Source organism: Crocuta crocuta, unplaced genomic scaffold, assembly GCF_008692635.1.
Source record: "Crocuta crocuta isolate KB4526 unplaced genomic scaffold, BGI_CrCroc_1.0 scaffold1, whole genome shotgun sequence".
Classification (NCBI taxonomy): domain Eukaryota; kingdom Metazoa; phylum Chordata; class Mammalia; order Carnivora; family Hyaenidae; genus Crocuta; species Crocuta crocuta.
Window position 1 is genome coordinate 2,157,843 of NW_027527930.1, and position 17,760 is coordinate 2,175,602.

Consider the following 17,760-nt stretch of genomic DNA (forward strand, 5'->3'; position numbering starts at 1 on the left):
AGACGGGAGGAGAAAGGTTAGTGCGGAGAAAGGTGACGGGCGGAGGCGACGCTCGGGAGTGGGTCGATGGAGCCGTGGTCGTCGTTGCGGGGTGGGGGTTGGGGAGGTTAGCCTGCCCCGCGCGGAGCCGATCCATCCCAACCGAGACACTTGGACCCGCTGGAAGAGACTAGGCCTGCTCTTGCGTCCTCGGTCTCCGTACGACCTAGCACTTCATCTCTCCTGGGTTTGTTTTGTTTTTGTTTTTGATCTTAATTCTTTTTTTTTTTCCTTCCGTTCTGCAGTCCTGGGCGCGGCTAAGAGGGCCTGTTCTTAGTGGCAGGCCCTTGGGTTTATTTCCTGGTAGGATTATGCGGATGTAATGCGTATTTTCAGAACGACCCTTTCTTTTAGGCAAAATTTCGAAAATCCTTAATGCCACAATCAAAGCTGGTAGTCTAGTAAGTGAGCATATTTAAGAAGTGATACAGGTGGGTTAGTAATTTCGAGAAATATCTACAAGTAATTTGCGTCTCTTCCTGTTAACTATTAGGCAAAGTGACAAGAAATGTCCCTCTGGTTCCTCGAACACTTATTGTGGAAATCATGATGTTTGAAGCGATAATTGTATGACTTAGACATAGCAAAGAGAAAAAAAATCCTAGTCACTGTTTTGCTGGAAACACGTTGTGTTAGCTCCCAGAAGGTACAACCAGGAACAAATGGGTGTAATTTATAGAGAGCTGGAGGAATAATACAGTTCCAGCAAATGTAGGAAAAACTGATGTTGGTAGAAAGGGATGTCACGTCTTTTGAAATACCGACCTCCCAGGTGCTACAGATGTTTATGTATATCCTGGGTCAATACCTGTCTGGAGAGTGGTCTAGTTTAGATGCTGCTTTTAGAGTCTTTTCTAACCTTAAGATTGTCATGATAGTTTTGGGAAGGTTCTAGTTAATAAAAATATGGCGCTGCTGCTACCCATATCTCACAGATCTACTCTTCTGTGAGGCTGATCAACTTAAGGTGGGGATTTGTTAAATGTATTCTAGAGTCAGGTTACATTAGGCCCTGATGTCTCTAATTTTTTTCCTTAAGAGAAAGACCAGTCTTCATGCTTCATTAAGCTTCTCTAGGATAGGGACAGGCTTGAGAAGTGGAGTGTGTGGGAGTATGTTTAAGAAATTGGGGCTCTCTTAAACCAGTTCAGTCATTAGGTTGTAGTAGTTTGACCTTTTATTAAGTCTTAAAAAATGTACCCCTTTGAGAGGTACGAAAAGAATGTGAAGGTCAGGTTGCAAGGTATTAGTGACAAAAAGAAACTACATTTAATTGGTAGTAAATTAAGTTATTAAAATAGATTTCAATCAGTAAGAATTAATTGAGTCGACATTTGATTGTATCAGAAAGTAATCTGTGAGCTGTCTGTTGGAGTGAGTGGTGGCAGTGATGGTAAGGTAAACCAAATACAAAATGAGTGAAAGTCCGTACTTCTCAACAATTCATCATTAAAATGAACACAGTTGATAGAGTAGACACAGTAAAGCACATAGTGAAAGAAAAGTAGCTAGTTTTTTAAGTTTATTTATTTATTTTGAGAGAGAGAAAGAATCCCAAATAGGCTCTTCACTATCATTCAGTGCAGAGCCCAAAGCAATGGTGGATCTCACGAACCATGAGATCATGACCTGAGCCGAAATCAAGAGTTGGATGCTTAACCAGCTGAACCACCCAGGTGCCCTGAAAGTAGGTGATGTTTAAAAAATTGTTTTAGAAATGGATTTAGTGATGAAAGTTCTTAAGAACATGTAATACCACCTATTAGCAATACTTAGGATAGTTGTCCAACTTTTGAAAGCACTCACATTTGTGTGGTTTTTAAAAATTTAATTCCCATTAGTTGAGTTTATATCTATTTTAAAATCTCTGATAGAAGTGCTTAATCTTTACAGATTAGATCAAAGATTGTCTCTAGTTTACTGGGAAAGCTAGCAAATCTAAAACTTTCTGGAATTGTTTATTTAATTTTGTAATGGGAAGATTTCCAGAATAATTCATTTGACAAATAAGGAAACTGAGTTCCAGGGTGTCTCACTTAACTTGATCATTGTCACACAGCTAGAATATTCATAGCTGGAGTTAGAATATCTAATTCACTCTTCTTCTCAATCTTCTGGAAGGAAAAGTGGGAAATGAAATATTTGTCAGTAGTTATCTTAGTGAAACATTATGAAATTATAAACGTAAGCCCTTTAAGAATCTTAGACTTGTCTCAGGCCTTAAGTGATTTCATGAATGATGTAAAATCTTGATGAAAAATGAATTTAAATTGCAGACGTTTGCTGTTAGTCACAGAACAGAAGACTTGGTTATGGAGTTGTTGGATTATTGGGCTTTGCACATTGGCTGTGTGATAAACATTCACTTCTGTAATACCCATACTTAGAAGCTGAAGCCTAAATAACGGATGAATTGCCAACTCTTTCTGATTCCTGTGGTGATTATTTGTCCAAAAGGTGGATTTGAATGATACTAATACTAGTTTTTCTATATGAGGAATGCAAATCTTTTCTATTTTAAATACCTTGTATACGTTTTATTCCTTAAGGTCTTAGGAAGTTCTGTCTGAAAAACAGTGTAAAAATGTAATATATCCAAAATGGGGAAAGTGAGTTACCACTTTCATAAGTAACATGTTTTTCTACATTACGGAGTGGAAAGCTCCGCGAGGGCCAGGAGTATGTCTGTCTTGTTCACCAAGTTTTTGGTGTTCAGTAATCATGACTCAGTGCCTTGAAAAAATGACTTGCAAGGTTGAACTTGGTTCATAAGTGACCATGAGACATTTACCTCTACTATCCAAAGCTAAGGATTTTGTCAGTTTAAATTGTGTGTGTATACACACAGTCACACAGGCAAGAACATATAAATATGTACACACAGTTATATATACAAACACACATTTTATGAACATACGTTAGCTCTCCTTATAGTGAGTCCTTAGAAAAAAATTTATTTTTGTGGTCCACTTTAGTTAGGGCTTTAGAAAGCAGAATATGTATTTGATAATCGTGTATTTGTTTTACTCATAATAGAATTAGGATAAAAAATGTAAAATACTCTCCTTAAACTTCAGATTGTATGCTTATACTTAGAGCAGAAAATTTGGATGTGATGGGAAATGCAAGTCTCTATACTTCATTTAGAGGAATGACAGTTTTGAATGAGGCTGGTCTAATGTAAAATGTAACAGAAGAGGTTCCAGGAAATTTTGCTTCCTTGTCAAAGCCCACTGAAACTATATTAAATGAATTAAAATGTACTTTGGAGTTCTGTGTTGTAAAAGGAAATGTGTAGTATACTTAACCGCACAGGTTTCTTTAAATACTCTAGGTCTTTGTTTAGGACCCTCGAATAAATAGTACTTTGTATCTCCTTTTCCAGAAGCTTCCAGGCCCAAAACAATGGGCTTTTTACTCAGATAGAGGTTAATTTTCTACACTGATATCCCTGGAGTTAAGGCTTGTGACCTTCCTGGGCCAGGAATTTTTAGATTAAAGTGTAATTCTGTTATAATGGAAAGAGCACTAAATTTGTATGCATAGTTCTGAGATTTTAGTCCTGTCATTTCAATTCTGTGGGCTGCATTCTGGAATTCTTGTTATATATCTAAACTTCTGGCGGTTAAAGTACTTGAAAGCCAGTTAGATTTCCAATTTCCAATGATTATGTAAAACAAACTGGGGTGCCTGGGTGGCTGTGTTGGTTGCGTTTCTGGTTCTTGATTTCAGCTTGGGTCAAGATCTGTCTCTCATTGGGCTCTGTGCTGACCATGTGACGCTTGCTTTTGGGATTCTCTCTCCACCTCTCTCAGGCCCTTCCCCAAGCACACCTGTGGGTACTCGCTCATTTACATGCTCACTCATGTGCTCTCAAAATAAATAAATAAATAAATCCCCCAATAAAACAATAAAAAAGAAGGTCTTTTTTTAGTCCTAACATCTTGACAGGTTTTGAACAGGCTTTAAAACAATGATTGTTTTTACTTTCTTCTTTTCCTCCTATACCTCTGGAAAACTCAGTTCGCTAATAGTTTGCAGTGATAACTAAGATTTTGCTTTGTACTAGTGATGATAATGAAGTTCATATACATCATACATTGTGAATGCAAAACATTCACAGATGATTGCACTTCCACAGAGGAGTTAAGCTAGCACTACACTGCTTTGTTTCTGAGGCAATGTTTAGGTCCATCAGTTCTAAATGAAAATCTGAGTTTGGGAATCCTTGAAAATTTGAAAGATCTGACAACATGGTGCTTGAATTTTCAAGGCAGTTAATCAGCTAGAATTGAGTAGGATTGTCCTTACTGTTTCTACTTTTTCACAAAGTATCCTGCATACTATATTTATTTGCAGTTATTTAACATTGTTATTCATGAGTTGCAGGCTTATATGGAGTCAGGCAGATAAAATACTTGTTGAATAGTTAATGGTAGGCATTAGGCTAAACAAAAGTAAAAGAGCAAGCACGGCTGTGTGCAGGCAGTATTTGTAAATACACATATTTATCAGGCATAAGCCCAGATTTGTCTCTTTGAAACCCTTGACATGTTATTACCTCTCAGTGTCTTAACAGAAGACTATCAGGACTGCTTCAGCAGGTTGCTTTCAGGTGAGAATCTGGGTTTTTAATGACCAAAATAGTCCTTTTAAAAAAGGCAAGGTCTGGATTTTTGCAATCCATCCTTAAGGTTTTCAAAACTGTGTCCAATAGCTAGATTCATATATACTGTTAGGGTATAACGTTTGGGTGGATTTGAATTTTAGCTGTAAATAGAAATACTATTTAATGAGTAATTTCATTTAATTTGAGCTAATTCACTGTGACAAAATTCATTCTGTTGTGAATGAAACCTTAAACAGTTTTTGAGTTTTTAAAATAACTTGGGAAAAAATACTGTATTCTTTATGTAGATTTATCAAAAAAACAGTGTGAAATGCTTTATATCATAGAAATACATACTAGGGTTATATTTGTAGTACATGAATTGTGTGTGCATAGAACTCTTCTTAATGACATTTACTAAACTTTGTTAATTTTAGTATTAATATTCTTCGGTTGGGGTGCTGCTGTCAAGCTGCTAAGAGGGAATTGAATGTATATGAATATTTGTACAGTATTAGTGTATAATTTTAGGAAAAAGAGTGACTGAAAACTCTTTATTAAAAAATATTTATTAAAAATTTTAAAATAAAAATAAATTTACTTAGGTAGTTTAAAGGTCATGCTAGAGAATAATTAGAATTATTTTTTCCTGAAAAGGATATGCCAGTGACGATTAGTCTTCAGCAGTAGTAGCTTTTGAGAGTATTTAAATAATCTTCACTTTCTTTATAATTAGTTCATTTTTGGGGTATCTGTGTGGCACAGTCAGTTAAGCATCTGACTCTTGGTTTTGGCTTAGGTCATAAACTCATGGTTTGAGAGTTCAAGCTCCACGTTGGGCTCTACTGCTTGGGATTCTCTCTCTTCTCTCTCTCTCTGTCTCTTTCTCTCCGCCCCTTCCTCACATGTGTGTGTGTTCTCTCTCTCTCTCTCTCAAAATAAATAAACATTTAAAAAATAATAAAATGAAGGGGCTCCTGGGTGGCTTAGTGGTTGAGGGCCCTCTTCGGCTCAGGTTATGATCTTGTGGTTAACGAATTCAAGCCCCTCATCTGGCTCTGTGCTGACTGCTCAGAGCCTGGAGCCTACTTCAGAGTCTGTGTCTCCCTCTCTGTTTGCCCCTTCCTGCTCATGCTCTGTCTCTCTCTGTCTCAAAAATAAATAAATAAAATAAATAAATAAAATGTCCTTTATGTTAGGGGTTGGCAAACTTTTTGTAAAGGGTCAGATAGTAAATAACATTTATGGCTGTATGGGCCACAGAAGGGTTTTTCACATATTCTTTTTTGTCCACCTCCCTTTTAAAAAACAACCTTTAAGATGCAGAAACCATTCTTATTCTTACCTTGCTGGTTAAAAAACAAGCCATAGGCTGAATTTGTTCTGCAGGCCTTAGTTTGCCAATGTTGTGATAAAACTACAGTTAGGTTATTGGTGTCATGGAGTATAATACAGGTAAATATTTGTAGACCATCATGCGAGGATGTAGTGTTTGATCCTAAAGTATATTTCAAGATGCTATAATGTCAGTCACACAGAGCTTTCTGGTGCATTAATTGAAATTAATCTACTGCACATAACTTTTTAATAATATTTTGCAATTTTGTTGTTATACTTTGTTTAAAGGTTTTTCTACTACTCCCCAATCTAATTTAACTCTAGATTTAGAAAACCTGAACTGTAGGCTTGTACCCCCATGTTTCTAGACAAGTGAATTTGGTCACCTGGCATTTTTGAGCTTCTATTTCTTTATCTCTGAAGTAATGGATGATAAAACAAAGATATGACTTTGGTGAGTCATATATGTTTATATGATATGTGAAAGTGATAAAATGTTTAAAAAGAAAAAGGAAACATTGGTTAATATTTGTCATGTTAAAAATTTGTAGCTGCTTTTTAAAACTGCAACCAGTCTCTACATTTGATTAGTAATTATTTGTTAAGGCTTTTTAAAACAATAATGACCTTTTTTTAAATAGATAAACTATGATCTAAACATGCCTGAAATTTATATTGATTTAAATTAACCTGTGCAGTTCATTCTGTGTTAGGTTTAGCACATGTAAAGTGTAATAATTTAAGGTGAATGTTCAGGCTTTTGGGTTGATAAGTCTACTATGGAGCTGGTGATTTCATGAGAAGATTGGTGTAGCACTGTATTTACTTAATTGCCTATTTCATTGTGACAACTTTTTCTTTATAGAAGTACAGTTAATTCTGTGGACATCTGTTGGACCCAATATTTTACTGACTAGAGAGCTAGAAGTGAAAATAAAAATTCATATGGTATATATATTTTAGAAAAACAGTAAAGTATACTCTTACCACCCAGAGAAAGCAATTGCCATACCATTCCAGGCAAATGTAATTTTTGATGTTCTTAAACAGCAACTGTGTTTGACTCCAAGTACTGAGAAGGTGTTACGTTTTCCTGTATCCTGTGTAACCTTGCTTTCTTTCCTAGCCTGCCTACATTATATTTTAGTTCTCTTCGGTCTCTGATTTCTTTTCCCCTTTAGAGATATTTTAGTCGTATTTAAGTTGTTAATAGACCTCAGGTCAGTTAATAACCCTTGCTATATATAAAAAAAAATTACCTTGCTATACTTTTTTTTTAATGTAAAAACATGTTTATTTTAGAGAGCACACGTGTGCACATGGGTGTGTGGGGGAGGGGCACAGAGTATCCAAAGTGAGTTCTCTGCTGACCAAGAGCCCTCTGTGGGGCTGGATGTGGGGCTCCAGCTGTGAGATTATGACCTGAGAGGAAGTTGGACACAGCCGACTGAGCCATCCAGGTGTTCCCTGCTTGCTGTACTTTTGAATGGGCTTTGCTTTTTGGCTGGAGCCATAAATGTAATTGTCCTAGCCTATCAATACATTCCCCTTTACCACAACTTATAAATTTGGAAAGATATTTTTGGCACCAGAATATTTAAGTGTTCAAAGCATTTACCGTTAACTTTAGTGTATTATTTTTAAAAATAATCAATTTAAAGTAGTATTTGCATGTATTTCTTAGAACTTATCTTGTCCTCTTGTACATGGTGGGGATGCAGTGACAAAACTAAGTTGTAGGTTTTCACGATCGTTTAGTGTGTCTCTTGACCGAACAGGTTATACTTTTCATAATTGATACCAGCAGTTTCAAACCTTTTTGATTCTGTAGCACATCAATACTCTTTTACTTTTAATGTTATTTTGACTTACTTTGGACAAGATAGATTATGAATACTACAAATTTTTTTTTTTATTTTTCAACTACATTCCACAGTTACTAATGTTTTACCACACTGTTGTTGAATTCATTCTCCCTTCTCTCATCTCTCTGTGTATATATATGTGGATATTTGCATATGCAGACACACTTTTTTCCTGAACTGTTTGTCAGTTTTAGACGTGGTGCTTCTTTGTCCCTAAATACTTGAGCATGTATTTCCTAAGAAAAACAATTTTCTTTTACTTAACTATAGTAGTATCAAAATCAGGAAATTAACAGTGATACTATAATCTACAGACCTTATTTAAATTTCTCTAGTTTTCCAGTCATGTGCCTTATTCAGTTATCATGTCTTTATAGTGTCTTTTTATACGGAGTAGTTTTTTAGTGGAGCGGTATTAGTGGAGTGGTATTTTTTCATGACCCTTTGTTTCGGTTTGATGTTTCCTTAAGTATAGGCTCAGAGTTTGCATTTCTTAAAAATTTTTTTTAAATTTTCTTTTCTTTTTTTTTTTGAGAAAAAGAATGAGCAGGGGATAGGAAGACAGAGAGGGAGACACAGAATCTGAAGCAGGCTCTGAGCTGTCTGCACAGACCCTGATGCAGGGCTCAAATCTCATGGACCTCAAGATCATGACCTAAGTCAAAGTCAGATGCTTAACTGACTTAGCTACCCAGGCGCCCCCAGAGTTTGTATTTTGGATGGGAATATCACAGAATTGTTGTTTCATTCTAGTGTATCATGCTAGGAGATCTGCAATATTGATTTGACCCAGTGTTGGTGATGTTAATTTTGGTTAAGTTGGAATCTGCCAGGTTTCTCCACTGTAAATTTTTTTTTCTTGGTAATCACTAAGTATGTTGTGAAGAGTAGTAATACTTGTTACCAAGTAACACTTGGTAAGTGTGTGTTTATGTTACACACAAGTATTTCTCTTCTAATTTTTTATGCATGTTTTAAAGCGGTTACAAAATTGAAAATTAGAAGATGAGGTACAGATATAGAAGTTCTTAGCATTTCCTTCTTGTACTCCAGTGTGTCCTTTTATACCTTATGGGGAAGGTGTTCACTACTCTGGCTTTGTAGACCAGAGTTCTGCATCATGTCCTTTATCTTTATGGTTTTATAGAATTGCTGTTATGTCTTGATCCTGAAATAAAAGATCTTGACGGTTATGTTTCATATTTATGTAGACCCAACATAGTCAAAGATACATGCTTAATGGTAATGATTTTTCTCTATTTTTAATGTCCTGCTTTCAGATGGAGAACTTAATGTTCTAGATGATATTTTGACTGAAGTACCAGAACAGGATGATGAACTGTATAATCCAGAGAGTGAACAAGATAAAAACGAGAAAAAGGGTATGTAATAGTTTAAATTTTTTTGCTAAAATAAGATGTTTTTAATTAAAAATTTTTAAAAATGTTTATTTTGGGGGGGGGGAGTGAGCAGGGGAGGGGCAGAGAGAGGAAGAGAGAAGGATCCAAGCAGGTTCTGCATTGTCTGCTCAGAGCCTGACATGGTTTCAAACTCAAGAACTGTGAGATCATGACCTGAACTGTGATCGTGCCCTGAGCCAAAATTAAGAGTCAGATGTTTACCCAACTGAGCCACCCTGGTGCCCCTAAAACCTTTGAATAGAGATTTAATTTATTAAGAAAGTGACTTCGCGTTTGCTCTTGTTCCTTGGGTCAGTTAACACCAAAAGTGCAATTATAACAAACTGTGGTATCCAATTCAATATGAATAAAAGTAATCTATTTCTTCTGAAACATGTGAAATTTCTCAAATACATGAATTTATTCCAGCATTTGTGAATTATGGTTTCTTTATGATTAACTTTGCAGTAAAAATATTTCAGAAGACATTTTGAAGATATGAGCCCTTTTTTTCTCTCTGATATATATTATCTGTTAATCTTTGGTGAAATAAATAGCATACATAAAAAACACTTACGTGTTTTCTTTAAATTGTATTTTTAAGGATCAAAAAGAAAAAGTGACCGAATGGAATCTACTGACATCAAGCGACAAAAGCCTTCTCTTCATTCAAGACAGTTGATTTCTAAGCCATTGAGCTCATCTGTCAGCAATAACAAAAGAATAGTTAGTACAAAGGGAAAGTCAGTTGCAGAGTATAAAAATGAGGAATATCAAAGATCTGAAAGAAGCAAGCGTTTAGAAGCTGATCGGAAGATTCGTTTGTCAACCAGCAGTGCTTCTAGAGAACCTTACAAGAGTCAACCTGAAAAAACTTGTCTCCGGAAAAGGGATCCTGAAAGGAGGACCAAATCCCCTACACCAGATGGTTCTGAGGTAGTAATTGTTATTGCAGATGTAAAACAGAAAGCAATTCTTTTTGAGGCTTTAGAACTATATATTCAGTCTGACCTTATCTGTTATATGACTGCTGATTCCCTTTTTCTTTAAACATCAGAGAATTGGGCTTGAAGTGGATAGACGTGCAAGCAGATCCAGCCAGTCTTCTAAGGAAGAAGTTAACTCTGAAGAATATGGCTCTGACCATGAGACTGGCAGCAGTGGTTCTTCTGATGAGCAAGGCAACAACACTGAGAATGAGGAGGAAGGGGTGGAAGATGTAGAAGAAGACGAAGAGGTAGAAGAAGATGCAGAGGAAGATGAAGAAGTGGATGAAGATGGAGAAGAGGAGGAGGAGGAGGAGGAGGAAGAAGAGGAGGAAGAGGAGGAGGAGGAGGAGGAGGAAGAAGAGTATGAACAGGATGAGAGAGACCAGAAGGAAGAGGGAAATGATTATGACACTCGAAGTGAAGCTAGCGACTCTGATTCTGAATCCGTTTCCTTCACAGATGGATCTGTCAGATCTGGTTCAGGCACAGATGGGTCAGGTACTACTACTTGTATGTATGTTTGTCTTAAAATAAAATTGACCTGATTTTATTTTTCAACATGTTTCAATTATAAAATATTTTGAGATGTGGGGTGTTAATAAGATTGTCTTACAATTTTTTTTACAATCATATGCCTTTGAGTATTAGAAATACATTTGAATAATACTTAATATATCTTAGTAACGTGTTTCCCAACTTCAGATTGTATTCCAAATGAATGAAGTCTGATCGTTTCACTATATGGAAATGTATTTCAGGTTTTAAGGTTACAAATTCTTAGGTTTTCATACTGGTCAGCAGTTTGTTTAAACACTGCTGTCTGATCTACTTGATATTGACATGGAACCTGTCTGTTAGGTATTACAGTGTTTTCATGCCTGACGCCTCTTGATTTCTGTCATTTGGCAATAGAAATCAAAACAACTTTCGTTTTCTCTTGGGAGCACATACTGGTTTTCCAATTCTGTACCTGTGGATTGACGGACAATGGCAGGGTCTCCCCAAGACTTAAGTGTAGAAGTACAAGAGGTGGAGAGTAAAAGTGTAAGATTCTTGTGAGGAGATTTGTTAAGAATTGTCTTGGGTTATTCCTTCAGTACTACTTGTCCTACCACTTTACCCCTATCTGATCAATGAGATGTAAACATAGGAATGGTAGGTAGTTGTAGTTGACCATCTTTTGGAGGAAGATTCAGAATACAACAAGGAGAGAGAGGTCAGGGTACTTAAAAGAACTCTTATCACTATATGAAGGTTACACATACTGTCATGCTGTCTTATGTCAAAGCACACCCAGATCTGCTATATATACTAAATGAACTAAACTTTGGAATATAAGAGAAATTCTATTCTTTTGTTACTGTAGGATAGTTACAACTTTATTATTAGTAGAATTTTGTTATTTTAATAGTACATTGTTAGTAGATCACATTCTTAATATTGTATAGGTGATAGAGCAAATGGCCAGCTATTTTCTAGTGATTGGCAACTGAAGTGCTTTCAACCTTTTGCTAACTGGAGTTCTAGGTTTGGGAATTTAGACAAGATTTTAAGAGGCTTGAAGAGTTAGACTGAGGGGCGCCTGGGTGGCTTAGTCGGTTAAGCGTCCGACTTTCCGACTTTCGCTTAGGTTATGATCTCGCGGTTTGTGGGTTCGAGCCCTGCGTCGGGCTCTGTGCTGACTGCCAGCTCGGAGCCTGGAGCCTGTTTCAGTCTGTGACTCCCTCTCTCTCTGACCCTCCCCTGCTCACGCTGTCTCTCTCTCCTAGAAATAAATAAAACATTTAAAAAAAAAAAAAAAAGAGACTGAATAGATGGGTAGTTGAGTTTGATGTAAAAATTTGTAGAATCTTATTTTTTAAATGTTTATTTTTTAGAGAGAGAGACAGAAGCACGCATGTGCGGGGTAGGGGCAGAGAAGAAGCTCAGGATCTGAAATAGGCTCCAGGGAACTCAAACACTGTGAGGTCATGACCTCAGCTCAATTCGGACACTCAACTGACTGAGCCACCCAGGCGCCCCAAAATTTGTAGAATTCTATTCTCCCGTTATACTTTTTGCAAACTGATGAGATGATGTATTTAAAAAAAATTTTTTTAATAATTTATTTTTGAGACAGACAGAGCATGAGTGGGGGAGGGGCAGAGAGAGAGAGAGACCTGGAATCTGAAACAGGCTCCAGGCTCTAGGCTCTGAGCTGCGAGAACAGAACCCCATGCAGGGCTCAAAGCCAGGAGCTGTGAGATAATGACCTGAGCCGAAGTCGGACGCATAACTGACTGAGCCACCCAGGCACCCTGAGATGATGTTTTTTTTTGTAATTTGTAATAATGGATGGAGAATAAAAAGTGCCTTGACTGACAATATGAATGAATCTTTGTTCACTTATTGTGATGAATATAAGAAACATCCATGGCGTAGAGGATATTTTATTATAGCCATCTTTGATATCCATGTTATGAGCAATATTTCTTGTTTGTCTTATTTAAGTCAAAGGTGGTTTATTTAAATTGGGTAGGGCTTGAAACAATCTGCTTTTTTTTTTTTTAATTTTTAATATTTATTTTTAGAGAAAGAGCGTGAGCAAGGGGAGGGGAGAGAGGGGAAGAGAGAGAGAAGGGTTCTGTGTCAGCATGGAGCCTGACGCAGGGCTCAGTTTCACGAACTGAGATCATGACCTGAACTGAAATCAAGAGTTGGATGCTTAACCGAACTGAGCCACCCAGCCACCCCAAAACAATCTGCCATTTTAACAAGCTCTTAGATGCTGCTGATAACTGTATCAAGGTACTTAATAATATTTCATGTTTTTGTGGAGAAGATACTTCATCTTAAATGGTAACCAATAGTTTCATGAACCTTGATATCAAAACTATTTGTAGAAGAGGCTTATTGTTTTAAAAGAGATACCTGGAATTCTTACTTCGCTTATTAAAGGGAACTGTTGTCCTTTGAAAGATCCTTTATGTGGGACATGTTTCAGAGACTATTTAGTGTGCAGGAAGTTACTATTTTTTTTTTTTATCATGGAGTAGTTTCTCATAATGTGTGAAAAAAATGGGGGTGGATTTGGAACTGCTTAATTAGGAGATGTCTATTTTTAAACATGTGATCACAGTTTAGGTCTGTGTCGTGAATTTTCTAGATGCTAGTTTATTTTACCTTATTTTTTATCAGAATCTTCAGTAACTTCTTTATAAAAGTGATACTTGGTGGTATTAAAGGTTTATTAGTTCATTGTTCTTCTGGCCTAAGAATAATAGTTGAGAGAGGAGATCATAAACTCTTCAGAGTAGTGGGAGTTATTTCCAATGGCATTTATTTTAAAAATAAAAAGTTCAAAAGCTTTCTCTTAAAGTAACAGTTGGGCAAGATCTTAATTCTGCTTCTTTTTTTTTTTTTCCTGTATCAGTGAGATACTTTTAACCATTTGAAGCGGTTTTTAAGCAGCAACAAGAGGTGTATTATCATTAATGATATTCATAATGCTTAGACTACTACATATTCAAAGAGAAATAGTGATAAGAAACATGCTAGAATTTTTAAATAAAAATTTAACAAGGGTTTACTTTATAATCTCTGTGAATTTCCTATTCATTGATTCACCGAATTGGGTTTCTGCTGAGTGCCAGGCAGTATGTAAGAATGTGTATTCAGTGAACAAAACAGACATGTTTTGGATTTGACAAAACCTCCTGTTTCTCATCTATTTGGGTGAGATTTTCAATCATTTTATACTAAAAGGCTTCAGTGTGTTCAGTTGAGGTCTTCTAGTTGGCCTTGAGGGAAAGGGTTCTTAAAACTTTTGAAAGTGGGGTATCATTTAAAGCAAGCAAGCAAGCACACCAGCTTGGAAATAAATGCTTTTATCTATAGCTGGTTATTTGATATACCATTATGCCCCAGTGGGTTACTAGCTGTAAATGGGCTTGGCTTTGTAATTGTGCTTAGATGTGCTGCTTTGCTCTTCTCTTTCAGGCCTCTGTTAGGAAAATCAGTGTCACTCACAAGCTTATTGTTATGTCTATTTGGAGAGGCAGTTAGCAGAACATAAAAAACAGAAAGATGCTTAAACTAAAAGAAAAGGAGTTTCAAATGTCTTTGGGATTTTCCATCCCCAGACTAGTTAGATCTAGAATCCCCATTCAGTAGTAAAATACTTTTTCTGTTTGTTTGCTCCTAAGAAGAGAGCTCAGGGCTTAATACTTTCAAGTTATAGAGTGCTTGCATTTTAACTACGTTCTGTACCCAGGCACTGTGGGACCCTGGTCATGTTGCTTAACCATTCCTCTTTTCTGTTTCCTTTTCAATAAATGAGAATAATGGCCTTAAGTATTTCATGAGTTTGTTATGAGGATTAAGGAGATAATTTAGCTAAATCTTTTTAAATAGGTAACTCTTTATAGTCATTCTGTAATAGAAAATGTTATGCAGGACCATCGATTGTTTTTCCACTATTCTCATACAAAAAATTTGTGCCTTTCTCTCCATATATATTATTTCTTATTTCCTAGCAGGAAAGAAAAGGAGCTAATAATGGTTTAATTAAAATACCAATAGACAGAGATAGGAGAGCCTAATTCCATTTTAGGTCTTTGTTTTTAAGCTTTTAAAGTTCTAAATTAAACTTAAAATGGTTCTTAAGTGACAGGTATTGTAAATCTTTTCTGTCCATTGAAGATTCCTAGCTTTTTAGTAGAAATACATAGGCTGTCAATAAGATTTTAGGAATAAACTTTAAATTGAATTTGAAAAGAAGAAGAGTAATCCAAGAGGGAAGTGGTCAAGAAGAATGAAATTGAAGACACACAAGCAAGCAGTGGCAATCAGAAGAAGAATCACTAACTTTCTCTAGTGTATTATTAATTATTTTACGTTGAAGCTTTGGGTTCTCAGGTTCATCAGACACCTAAGAATCAGAGTTGGAATTGTAATGAAGAATGATAGTACACTTTTTAGAAAGAGACTGGGAACAGTGGTACCTGATACATAGAAAGAAATAGTATATTTTACTTAAATAAAAGTTATGTTTGCAGATTTCCCCCCCTCTTGGAAAACTTTATTTAAGACTACCTTTATATATAGAATAAGTAGTTCTCAATTATGGCCATGTGTTTTTAATTTAAGTTGGCGGGAGACACGTTTCTGTGTTTGAACAGTATCTTTGAAGTGGAACACCTTCTGAGGAAATTGAGGGATCAGGGGAGAGATTAGCAATGACTATTAGAGATGGTGCAGAAATCAGGCACATTATATGTTCTTGTTTGAGTACCTGTCTTGTAATGTTTTTAAAAATCTCATTCGAATTCTTTTTAGATGAGAAAAAGAAGGAAAGGAAGAGAGCTAGAGGCATCTCTCCAATTGTTTTTGATAGAAGTGGAAGCTCTGCATCAGAGTCCTATGCAGGTATCCTCATTTTACTTTTACTTGTGGTCACAGCTGACTGATTCCGATGTAATTTGCTGTAGAAAGTGTGAAGGCTGTAGTTTAGTGTGAACTTGTTGATGTTCATTAGTATTGATTTTTGGCATGTTCAGTGTAATAATTCTAGAGGAAACTAAGCTTTTTCTTATTATTTTAATCCTGTTCTGTTACTGCTTAAGTGGAATTTCACTTTTTTTTTCTTGGAAGATGATGATTCAGTGACTAGTTTTCTGAGTGGGAAACTGTTCAAATATACATATTTTTAAAAAATCCAAACAACCCAAAAAACCAAACACTCGTACACATTGAGAAGTATTTTTTTGTGTGTGTGGGTGCGCCAGGAAGAATAATTTGTCTTGAATGAGAACTTTATGTGACAAGACTGTAGAAATTTTGTCTTATCTCTATTAAAGCTCAATCTGAACAAATGTACTTTGGCTAAATACAGGTTCAGAAAAGAAGCATGAGAAATTATCATCTTCCGTTCGTGCTGTCCGAAAAGGTATCATTTAAATTTGAAATTGTTTTCATTGCATGCTGCATAAAGTCATTATTTTGCCTTATTAGTTCTTCATTAATGGTTGGTTTTAATGTAGTAATGTTCTGATATATTACATTAAAGAAAAAAATTAATAATGTAGTTTTACATAGAGACAGCTCCACATATACTTCTTATTGCATACCTATTAGAACAGTAACAAAAATCTTAGGATATTTTATAGCTTTGGACACCGTGGATAGTATATATGTTTTTAATAGCATAATGGTCTATTTAAATGAATGATCTTGGAAAAGAACTCTATAAAATTTGTAGCCATTTTCATACTTATATATGAATCTGATATATCGGAACATCACTAGATTAGGTTTAACTTCTTGCAGAATGCTGGTGTCTCTTCTTAGCTTTGCTCTATTATGTGTTGTGGCTTAGCTTTCCAGGTTGAATGGGTGATTAAGAATTTTAAAAGTTTAGCTGGGTTGTGGAGGGCTAATTTTAGTACAGTTTACACCTCTGTGATAAATAGCCTCTGGTTAATCAGTTTGGGTTTCTTTTTTTCAGATCAAACCAGTAAGCTCAAATATGTCCTACAGGATGCAAGATTTTTTCTCATAAAGAGTAACAACCATGAGAATGTGTCTCTTGCCAAAGCTAAGGTATTAGCATCAGTTCTGTTGAAACTATCCCAATCTTGAAAATTTTAAGTGGAAAGGTAGACTTGAGTATCTTGAGTAGTATACTGTGATTTTCATTAGAGCTATAAATATCTACAGCCCATTTGCCACTTAGGGTCTGCTTTGTGGCCACATAGGTAATGTAATAGTAATTTGAGTTTTCTTTTGAGTCTTAAAGATGATTTTAGAAGTCAAAATATTTGGTATAGAAGAGTATGTATGTTTTATACTGTAAAAAGTATTTCTTTTGATTTTTGTGTTTTTACATTCAGCTGCTAACTTCCTGAACTTTTTAAAAAGTTTCTATAATTAACCATTTTTTGTTTTATATTGATGCTAGTTTTACACCTTGAGATGTTCTTGAAAAGCAGTCATTCTTTTGCGGAGAGTGTCTTTTATTTTTACAAGTAACATCACTTGGATTTAGAAGAAAAGGGAAAGTTAGCTTAAAGGCCCACCCAGGCAAGGCTTTACAAAAAGTATATATATATCCAATTGCTGTTAGGATGTTGTAAGATAGGAATTTTCTTTTATGTTTTTGCTACAGAAGTACCTATGTTTGTTACATCATTATACAATTTTTCTTTTTTTTGATTTAAAATGAATTGTTATGGCCTCTACTGATTTTTAGAAAATTAATGAATTTTTCTAACTATATTTTTGTCAGTGTTACTATCTTACATTTATTACATCAGTGATTACCCATCAAACTAGATGAAATAATAAACCAAATAGCTATCTGGTGGAAGTTTATTCTGTTCCTCTGCTAGAGTAAATTTAGGCAGAAGTAATTAAGCACTTAGTATGCATGAGATCTAGTTTGTATGACTAGATTGACTGAATTAGAGCCTCGGCTTTACCTTACCATGCTATTTCTTTTAATCTTTTTTCATGAACAAGTAATAGATTAAAATATTTTAGAA

General features: G+C 35.6%; 1 protein-coding gene across 1 annotated transcript in view; it reads left to right on the forward strand.

Annotated features, from left to right (window-relative positions):
* The window catches only part of YTHDC1 (YTH N6-methyladenosine RNA binding protein C1), a 36,331-nt gene that overhangs the window by 1,194 nt on the left and 17,377 nt on the right, over positions 1–17,760 (forward strand). The window contains exons 3-9 of the mRNA XM_077750711.1: positions 112–226; positions 9,132–9,233; positions 9,856–10,187; positions 10,309–10,738; positions 15,557–15,646; positions 16,113–16,166; positions 16,725–16,819. Of these exons, the coding sequence (XP_077606837.1) occupies positions 112–226; positions 9,132–9,233; positions 9,856–10,187; positions 10,309–10,738; positions 15,557–15,646; positions 16,113–16,166; positions 16,725–16,819 (1,218 nt within the window). The remainder of the gene's footprint in view (positions 1–111; positions 227–9,131; positions 9,234–9,855; positions 10,188–10,308; positions 10,739–15,556; positions 15,647–16,112; positions 16,167–16,724; positions 16,820–17,760) is intronic.